This window comes from Aulostomus chinensis, chromosome 2, assembly GCF_037954235.1.
Source record: "Aulostomus chinensis isolate RoL2024-O1b breed Wild chromosome 2, RoL_Achi_v1.0, whole genome shotgun sequence".
In the NCBI taxonomy this organism is placed as follows: domain Eukaryota; kingdom Metazoa; phylum Chordata; class Actinopteri; order Syngnathiformes; family Aulostomidae; genus Aulostomus; species Aulostomus chinensis.
The window spans coordinates 1,329,084-1,339,677 of NC_141321.1; the positions used below are offsets into that span (position 1 = coordinate 1,329,084).

At 41.3% G+C, this 10,594-nt stretch overlaps 1 protein-coding gene across 1 annotated transcript; it reads left to right on the forward strand.

Moving 5' to 3' along the window:
• Nucleotides 1-3,217: 3,217 nt before the first annotated feature.
• Nucleotides 3,218-10,547, forward strand: spg21 (SPG21 abhydrolase domain containing, maspardin). The gene is made up of 9 exons (XM_086222321.1): nucleotides 3,218-3,342; nucleotides 3,551-3,613; nucleotides 5,153-5,314; nucleotides 6,387-6,467; nucleotides 6,561-6,706; nucleotides 7,158-7,266; nucleotides 8,726-8,833; nucleotides 8,922-9,062; nucleotides 10,213-10,547. Exons 2-9 carry the CDS (start codon nucleotides 3,551-3,553, stop codon nucleotides 10,312-10,314), a joined length of 912 nt encoding a protein of 303 aa, XP_086078447.1. The 5' UTR covers nucleotides 3,218-3,342; the 3' UTR covers nucleotides 10,315-10,547.
• Nucleotides 10,548-10,594: the final 47 nt, after the last annotated feature.

The window sequence follows — 10,594 nt, forward strand, 5'->3', positions numbered from 1 at the left end:
CGCAAACAATGACTTACTTATCCCTTCTTCCACCCCTTCAAATATATCATTTATCATACAATTAAACAAGACTGGACCACAAACACTCCCTTGTGGTGTTCCATTTTCTACCTCGTACACCCGTGAATACTCCTTCCCTACTCTCACCTCTAGTGTTCTCCCAAATAGAAAACCCAACACCCAGTTGTAAAGCTTACCTCTTACTCCCATCTTTTCTAACTTGACTAACAGCCCTTCTTTCCATAACATATCATACGCCTTTTCTATATCCAAGAACACTGCCATCACCATCTCTTTGTTTGTTTGTGCTTTCCTGATTTCTGATTCTAGCCTTATAACTGCATCCATGGTATTTCTTCCCTTACGGAACCACTCTGATACGGGGACAACAGCTCTTTGCTCTCCAAAAAACCATCAACCTTTCCGTTACCATTTTTTCCATTGTTCTCCCTCACTGTGACGTTAATGCTATCGGCCTGTAATTTGATGGATCTGTTGCTTTTTTACCTTGTTTCAAAATAGGAGTGATTACTGAGTGCCTCCATGCTTGTGGTACCTCCCCTGACTCCCATACGCTATTGAATAATTTCAATATTTCATTCAATGAACTGTGGTCCATACGATCCAACCTGCAATAGCAGATATCATCTTTTCCTGGTGCTGATTCCTGGTTCTGGAGATGGCTCTCCTTAGCTCATACATGCTGAATTCTAGATCCAACTGATCCCCTCTTACATCCTTTTTCTTGTTCACTGACGGATTTTGCTCCAAAATGTTCTGCCGTTGTAGTTAGATGTCAAGATGTCAAGATGTGTTTTATTTGTCACCAAGGGATCGAGCCCAAGGCGAAATGCATTACACAACTCAAAGCCTGATCCAACTATCACAAGCGGTCACAATTATTACAGATTGAAAGTAATAATGGTACACTCCAGAAATTTAACAACAGCACATATACACTTGTTGTGTGTGTACGCTAAACTTGAGCAGTCCGATGGCCCAATGTAGGCAAGTGAGAGTGAGGCGTCGCAGCGGAGCCGCGCCACCAAGCCCGGGCGGGGCAGGCTGCAGCCAACAGGCGCTGCCACCCCAAGGGAGGTGGAGAGGGCAGAGGCGGGGGTCAGGAACACACGGGGAGGGGGGGATAGTACCTGCCATTTGCGTCACCAAGGCAGGAGGAGTTCTCCTGGAGGATAAACGCAGTTTTGCCTCTGATGAGATATTATTTGAGCTCTGCACCTGTATGAGTGATTCTGCCAACAACTCTGCCTTTTCTAGTCTGCTCACTGCAGTTCTCTCATCTCTTCTCAATATTGGGATTGTCATGGTTCTTCTCATTCCACTCATCTTTTGAATCATTCCCCACATGTCTGCCACCTGCACCTCCTGTCCTATCCCACTGCAATACTTCCTCCAACACTCCCTCTTTGCTGTTCTGACTGTCTTCCTCACCACTGCCTGTGACCTTTAGTATTGTATCAATGAATCCATTGTATGGTTTTTATTTAATGCCTTAAACGCCCTATTCCTCATTCTTATGGCCTGTTTACATTCTTTATTCCACCACGGCATTCTCTTTTCCCTTTTACCCCCTGACACTTTTGGAATAGTTTCCTTAGCTGATTGTATTATTGCTGTTATGCTTCTGCTTCTGCTGCTGCTTCTGCTGCTGGAATTTCATCTTCTTGTTTTTTGTTTCGTTGGTTTGTTTGTTTTGCAATATCAGGAGCAGCAGACCGCCACCTACAGGACCGGAATATGTAAAACAGGGTCCACCTCGTGTCCACCTCATGCAAATTGAAAATAGCAAAAACCTCAATGGAGCAATGGGATCTAAAACGAATAAGTTCTTCAAACATGATTTTAGCTTTTACTTAGTTTCATTTGAGGTTCACCTAAACAAACTCACAGGCAGGTTTGTTGGTGAAGTATTTCTTTTAAATTGTGGGGTTACCTTGTGTGTGTGTGTGTGTGTGTGTGTGTGTATGTGTGTGTGTGAGAGAGAGAGAGAGAGAGAGAGAGAGAGAGAGAGATGAGAAGATAATGATTGATCTGTCAATTAATAAATCTCTAATTGTCCAAACTATGTTGCAGTACATATTTGTTACAATCCATGAATTCAGTTTAGCTTGAAAGCAGGAATCAGATATTTTAGTGAATACCAGTATATTATCAGTTTAGTTTAGTTTAGAGTTTATTGCCATTTGTACAGGTTAAAAACAATTTTAAACAAGTACATTGGAATTCTTGTGCGTGATCCTGAGTCAGTTGTAACAATAAAACCTTATCCTAAAAATAAATAAATAAATAAACTTAGAAAAAAAACACAAGGAAAAAGAAGAACAACGTGATTATATACAAGGTGCTAAATATATACAGGGAATACAAGATATGTAGGTGCAAATGTCGCAAAATTTACAGGAATTTACAGTCAGGTATATTACAAAAGTGCTGCACATTATAAAGAAACAGCGAATAAACTCGCTCAGCCTATTGAGTGTTTTGTTTTGCTCTCATCTTCCTTCACTCCAACTCAAACAGGGAGGAGGCTTAGCTATGCACATGCTCGTAGATACTGACCTGATGGCATCGAAATAATACGCTTAGATTAGAAAGAGGAGACGAGGACACCCCCCCCCCCCCCACACACACACACACACACCCTTCCATGCTGCCCCCTCTTGGCCATAAGAAAGAATACAGGTTTACTTCAGTTTCTAAAAGGGGATGAGGACAGATAGATGGTCTTTATTTGGAGGGTCAGCGCATTTTAATGAACAACAGTTTAAATACAGTTGTCAATATGTTAGCAGTACTTCTAATTTACATTTACAGGCCAGCTTCTTTGTCCAGTGTATTTCCACTTTTTGTTTTATGGGCGCCTCTAGTGGTGTACATGTGAATTCAACTTTTAAATTACATGACAAAGTCAAAGTAACATAACTAAAATGTTAAGATGCTAGACGTTTAGAAGACTTTGTAATTATATTTGATTGACCCATACATGCATATCAAAGTCAAAGTTATGGGTCAGTGCAACTGGAGCTCATGCGCACTTTTTTGTCTGACAATTTAAATTTATTGTCTCATAATTAAAAAAAAAATCTTACATTTATTTTTTACATCAGAATTTTGACATTTAATCCTTTGGTAACGTAATCTTTATCCCATTATTTGGAATATGTCGGGTTTCCCATGGCTGCCTCATCGGTGGGCGGGGCAACCTCAGAGGTTTGCGGAAGTTATCAAAACGGCAGTCATATGACCAGGCTACCGGGGAAAATCCTGGCTAGACATGGATAAAATTCGACCGACGCGGTAACTCACGTCCATATCGAAACGGTGCCAGTACCCTCATCAGTTACCGTACATGATAAATATATATTTGTGGCGTTTTGGTTTTTAACGTGACGTCAAACTTTGCTGAAATGGTCGCGCAGTGCTGCTGCTAGCAATGTCGCTAACACTCCGGGCAGTGGAGGCTCTAACTTTGCTGTCCGTGAGGGAAGTGCGGAGTTGAACTGGTTGTTTTGTGCTTATGTGTCCACAGATGGAGGAGATTAAAGTTTCTCCCGACTACAACTGGTTCAGAAGCACAGTGCCTCTGAAAAGAGTAAGTAACGGTACTTCGCCATTTTACTTTTAGTTTGTCATGTATTACAATAGGATTGTTATTATTTTTATTATTATTTTGTATTCACGGTGAACTTAAGAATGACCAGTAGTTTGCAGTGTCACCTCAAACTCTGCAAATAAATGTTCTTCGATGAGGAGCAAGAGTATGAAGTCGAGACTTGGATCCCTCTCGCTCGCTAACGGCTTCTGAGATGCGCTCTCCGTCTTTGCGTTTGTGCTGGGACATGAATGGATGAATGGTCTTTATAATTGCCTCATCTTCCGACAAACAGGACCCCCACCATACCATCAGCCATCCCTGTGACACAATAGTTAGTATTGGCAAAAAAATGTCGACCTTCCTCATCTCCATCCCTCTTGAAAAATACAGGTTTTAGTTGATCCATTCTTGTACTTTAAATTCACATCGAGTCCTCTTTACAGATTCACTCAACATTTTTTAATTCTTTTTTTATTTGCAAACATTTAACAAGACATATATTGGAGTAAAGTGCACTATGAATAATATAACAAGAAACTAAACAACCAGCAATAAAGACAACAACAAAAAGCACAATAATGGTACAACAGCAAAAAAGGCAAGCAGAACAAGTAGTAAAACAAATGAGACAGGAGTAGGGAGTATCAATCAACTGCTCAAACTGTATGGTGAGGACTACTGTTTCTTGAGTGTGTGGATGAGTAAAATGTTTGGGGCAAAACCTCATGTAGAATAAAAAAAAAAGAATAAGCAATTGAAAAAGAAACAAAATACGAAAATAATTAAAGTAACAATAATAAAAACATTCATGCTTTTAAGACATCACTTGTCAGGTTGAGGGTATGGGCTCACAGGCAGTAAATGTAGGGCTCTGAGAAGAAGAGGGGTCCAGGTTGCTTTAAAATAATGCCTTTGGTCTTGGAGAGCGGCTGAGAGCTTTTAGTGACAATTTATTGTGGTTAAACAACTGTTTTAGTTTTCCCAGTTAAGTTATGACACCATTCCCAACCTGCTGCAGATTTTCCCTAGAACCAATTATATCTGTATCCTATGCCAATAAAACAAATTTTAATATGCATGAAGTAGGGTACAAAGATAATGATATGCCATGAAAGATCTGCATTCTTGACACTTGATTGCAGTGTATCACTCACCTGGTGTCACCTGGCTGAGGGGGCAAGACTTTACTGTAGGGTGGCACTTGCACCCCCTTTCCCATCTGTAGATCCGCCCCTGCTGTCCACCACTGTCATAGTTGCTGTTTTGGAGAATTTCAGTGAGCAGTGGTGGCTGCCTGAAGGTTAGAGAAGTGAGACTGTGATTGGAGGGTTGCCAGAATAACCCAGGGAGGGGAAATGGAGAAGGAGCCTGGCCCCACCCACTGGGGTGCCTTGAGCAAGGCTCTTTTACCAAACATTTATAGCAAGCAACATGATAGGAGTGGGATCGTTTTACACATTTGCAGATACAGCCAGTATTGGTAAAGGCATTAAACATCCAAACACATCCACTTGTTTTGATTTTTGTCCCAATCAGATTATTGTGGATGATGACGACAGCAAAGTGTGGTCCTTGTATGATGCAGGCCCAAAGAGCATCAGGTGTCCCATCATTTTCCTCCCCCCTGTCAGTGGGACCGCAGAGGTGTTCTTCCAACAGGTGCTGGCTCTGACCGGCTGGGGCTACAGAGTCATATCGGTGAGTGCTAGAAAGGAGGCATGAGGTTTGGATGCTGTGGTGACGAGGCCCAGTCATATTTAAACAATGTTCCCTTTGTAATTCAGCCAAACTGATTTGGACCCCGGAACTAGAATTGGAATGACAGTGGCACGTGATGAGGAATGTGGAGCACTGCTGCTCTCTTGCTCATGTGCACTTCAATAATCAGGACCCCTGGCCAATGTGGCTATGTTTGCTGCTCTATTATTACAATGTCTGATCATGTGACGTGCTGATAGACAGAAACTATTACTCACAGCATACATTTGGTCACAGATGTTACATCACAGATCTATTTTTAGCTCGTCTTCGTCTCATTTTAATCATGAAAAAAAATGGTGGTTGAAATATTTTGCCACAGTTTGGTCAACACTGTGCTGGCTCTGACCGGCTGGGGCTACGGAGTCATATCGGTGAGTGCTAGAAAGGAGGCATGAGGTTTGGATGCTGTGGTGACGAGGCCCAGTCATATTTAAACAATGTTCCCTTTGTAAATCAGCCTTTATTCTGTACTAACTGGCACCTCGATGAAGCACTGTTGTGCACAGGGAGCTACAAGTCTTTTATTGTAGACAATTACTTCGAAAGATTCCATCAAATTTTAAGCATTTGATTTGACTCTCAGGGCTAGTATAACCTAAATTGTGTTCATTATTGCATGTGAGTCCAAAGGGAGAGGACAATCTGAGCAACTGGGGCAAATGGCAATACACTGGTGGCAGTGGCAGCTATTTTGAAAAATGGCTGCCACTGCCACCAGGCTATGTTGTGACGTCCAAGTTTGTTGTTAATAAATCTAAAAACATAGCAACAAAATTTAGTGCTTTTACCACAAAATAAAGACATTTTAGACCTTGTAATTACTTTGCTCAAATCACTACTCCTGGGAAAACTTAACTTGTGTTTGGTCAAGACTGATGTCAAGACTAGGCAGCTGAGACAGTTGGTGCCAAAGGTCCGGTGTGATGGAGTGTCGTGTGTATTGTGTAAAGTGTACCACATAGATAGGACTTTTGATAGAATAAATGCTGATGGTCAATTTTGCTCTCAGCTACAGTATCCAGTGTACTGGGACCTCATGGAGTTCTGTAATGGATTCAGGAAGCTGCTGGACCACCTGCAGTTGGATAAAGTGAGTTTGCAAATTGTTTCTCAGCCACCTTCCTGTCACACTTATTACTGATTCTTAGTTTGTGTTATGATGATGGTCTCTCTCCTGCCCAAGGTTCATCTGTTTGGTGCATCCTTGGGTGGGTTCTTGGCCCAGAAGTTTGCCGAAAGCACCCACAAGTGCCCCAGAGTACACTCACTGATACTGTGTAACTCCTTCAGCGACACCTCCATTTTTAATCAGACCTGGACAGCAAACAGGTATTTTATGTCACATGGGCAGGTCTTTTCTTTTACATGTGAAATTATGACTTCTGGTGTTGGTTGTTCAGATAAGACGAGATGGACGAGAGTTCTGTTTTCATGAGGTATTTATTCATATGACGTCACGTTTTACACCATGCTTGCGTTTGGCTGTAAAGAAAAGGAGTACAAGTTTGTGTCTCTCTTATATCTCTGGCAACATATGCTGGACATTGCAACTCACCCCGTACATCGAAATACGATTTTGGGGCCCCGTTTGTTTATCCTTCAAGACATAACAGGCCAGGGGTTCCCATCCGAACCATAGGTACCATATATGGGAATTCTTATATCTACAAAGTTCATGCACAGTTCAAATATGACTAAAAGAAAAAATAGAAACATCATAGCGGATCATAAAAAACATCCTAACAACATGTGATGATAACAAATCATGTTTCCTTTTCAGTTTTTGGCTGATGCCAGCTTTCATGTTGAAGAAGATTGTTCTGGGGAACTTTGCTAAAGGACCCGTAGACCCTAAAATGGCTGATGCAATTGACTTCATGGTCGATAGGGTAAGAGGACGTTTGTGTTTGTATGTTGCAAAATCAACATTGAAAAACATTTTTTGTTGCCAAGTTGGAATTGTCAACGTTATGTGATGTTACAATTTTACAGCTAACCAAGAAGTGTTTCCTAAACCAAAGCAATTTCAGCTCTTCATCAATATTGCCACTATCAGTAAGAGCTGAATTTGAAGATAAAGTCACCCTTCATGGATGAAACTTCTCAAATAATACTTTGGTGTACATCTGCCAAAATGTGAACTTTTACGACACCATAAGAATGGCACAACTAGGCTAGGTCAGCTTGGCAATCAGATTGTTAATCAGCAATTGATGGACGAATCAGGATTCTTTTTCCAAAGACCTTTGGAACACCTATTAAGTACTTTACAATTGCAAGATGTTTTTAAAAAGAAAAAAAATCTCTGTGCTTTGCACTTGCATGCATTTAGACATGTGGTTTCTATTGGAGCAACATTGCAATTGATTGTCAAGATGTAACGTGATTGACACTGCACAGAATAGTAACAGATTCTAAGGGTTAGGTTTATGAACCATGTTCAGCTTTCATTTTACATTATTCACAGAAGTTTGGTCACTGCAATATTTATTTAAATTGGTGTCATTCACACAATCCTTTGTTTCCTTGAATCCGTTAAGGATGGGGGTCCACAAGTATGCTGCTGTGGAAAGAGATGTGGAATACTACTACTGTTGTTGTGGTATACTACTGTTTATGTTTCTGTCAAGCATCTTTTTTTTGAGATTGTAGGTGTTTAGATATTTGATTTGCGGTCTTTTTAGCTAGATGACTCACAATTTGCCAACCTTCCGTGAAGCAGTTGACTGTGGAAAGTTTCCTCTAGATTGTCACAGCTGCTGGCGAGTGCAAAGACTTTATATTCAGCAAATTGCTAGTTGGCGTAGCTGTCGCTGCTAGCAGGAGCTCAAATCTCTGACAACAACTCATGTGTCATCATTACAGGGCCATTGGAACCACCAGCAAACCTCAACCTGATATTTCCACATAAAGACTGTTATCCACAGCCTCGTCACTCTAACCAACGTTCTTGTCACTACAAATGTGTTGTTTCATTTCCTTTTCATGTTGACTTGCTGCTTGATGTGTCTCAATTTAGCCTGGAATCATAATCTGGAAATGGCTGTAAGTTTCTGGAATAACCAAAAATTCACGGATCCGCTCTTGCATCAATTTTAGGAGAAGGGTCCAGATAGTTTGGAAAATTAGGTTTTTCTCCTTTTCTCTTAGTCAATGTAGAAATGCAGTTGTAGTTTTGGTCCTTGGATACTTAGCTTGAGTTCCAGAGGTCTCTCAGCTGTTCCGTAGAGAAACTGACAAACTGATCACCATTAGCAATCTCTAAAGGCAGGTGAACTCCCCTCAGTTAGATAACCAAGTCACCGCCACTGTTGTAACCTGGTCTTCCTTATGTCGTGTGAACTTTAGTTGGAGAGCCTGAACCAAAGTGAGCTAGCGTCCCGGCTAACTCTCAACTGTCAGAACTCATACGTGGAGCCTCACAAACTAAAGGATGTTGCTGTCACCATCATAGATGTAAGTCCTGATTTTGACAACACCTGAAATCATCCATTCATAAGCTCAGCTCAGCTCACCTCTGTGTTCATGTGTTCATTCTCCTTAGGTGTTTGATCAGAGCGCCCTCTCACTGGAAGCTAAGGAGGAGATGTATAAACTGTATCCTCATGCCAGACGAGCTCACCTGAAGACAGGAGGAAACTTCCCCTACCTGTGCCGCAGTGCAGAGGTCAACCTTTACATCCAGGTGAGGTTCACCCTCTCCCCAAGCATCTTTACTTTCCAAGTGTGATGTTCATATTATGCATGAAAAAAATCTGCCACTAAAAATAAACAGATGCATGTTTTCTATGGCTGTGCAATATGCATACAGAAATATATTGTAATATTTATTTCAGATGGGTACTCTCGCGCCTAATATCAATACTACATTGCCATTTATTGGGATAAATTGGTATCACGTCCTTGCTGCTACTCAGCCCTATTTGAAAACCTCCCGATGGTACTTGGTTCAGGTCTTTTCATGGGATGAGGTGTCAATTTGATAAATACACCCTTTAAATTGTCAAAATCCAGATTACTTTTTCACACTTCTGGCTTGGTGGACTCCATAGTTCAGGGGAGAAGGTCCACCAAATTAGCATTTTTAATTTGTCCAGTTTGCTTTCATTCTGTCACCAAACATTATAAACAATTGTCAAGCGGTCAGAACAGCGACACTGCCAGGATTCCACATCTTTAATGATTTCATATGTTTGACAGTCTGAATTTGTCCTCTTCAATCAATCGTAGGGTAATACTTCAGTGCTTATTTCAGAGCTTTTAACTTTTTTGTCATATTTCTCACCCTCAATTCTTCAAACTCCTGCAACTGTATCCACACCTTCAGCTTCAGTGTCTCTATAAAAATGACCTGTGGCATCATGTCAACACTCTAGTTTTGTACAGTACAGCATTTAATCACCTTTTATTTGAGTTAAGAGCGCGAGTTCAAACAAAGAAAAAGCCGCCCTCCTCTTCCTCTCTCTCCTCGCTCATCATCACCTGTGTGTCAGTCGAATAGTTTCCAGTTCGCTTCCTATACTTGGTCCGTTTCCTATCACACGTCAAACGAACCGCACTGTGGTCCACTTGGAAATGTACCAAGTCCACCTCTTCAGGAGATCTCGGTCCGCTTGCTTGGCCCACATCTAAGTGCAATTGCTGCTGTCTCATTACGAAGCACCAGGGGGACTCGGGCGATTCAACCAAAACTGACGAGACAGGAGTGAAAACCCCTTTTAGATTCTAGGAGGACCAGTCAGAAACATCTGATGGGTGAACTGAATCCTGTTAGTGTCTTTGTATGCAGTTTTTTTTCTCATATCACACTGTTGTCCATGGTTCTACATTGGCAGATTCATTTGCGTCAGTTCCATGGGACCCGCTATGCTGCCATCAACCCTGCCATGGTGAGCGCAGAGGAGCTGGAGGTCCAGCAGAGCCACCTGAGTAGCTAAGACTCAGCCGTTGACCAACTCTTTATTTCCTACGCTCTTCAATTTACAGGACGTTCTCCAAAACAATCAGCTCATCAACTGAGAATATTTTTATTTTACAGACAAAGCAATATTTTGATAATTACTTGTACATAATTGTTACTTGGCTGCTTTGCTTTAAAATTGTATGACATTGCCAAATGTTGAATGGAGTTGATGGTTGTACTCATAAATTCCTGCATTGATTGCCTCAATTGTTCATTTATACTTTATTCGGTTGAGCTAGTTTACAGTGAACAGA

What these genes read in the sequence shown, in the direction of transcription:
- spg21 (XM_086222321.1), top strand. Translation starts at nt 3,551, where the DNA reads ATGGAGGAGATTAAAGTTTCTCCCGACTACAACTGGTTCAGAAGCACA. An exon ending in GCACAGTGCCTCTGAAAAGA is followed by an intron (nt 3,614 to 5,152) that starts GTAAGTAACGGT and finishes TGTCCCAATCAG; the next exon opens with ATTATTGTGGATGATGACGA. An exon ending in AGGTCAACCTTTACATCCAG is followed by an intron (nt 9,063 to 10,212) that starts GTGAGGTTCACC and finishes CTACATTGGCAG; the next exon opens with ATTCATTTGCGTCAGTTCCA.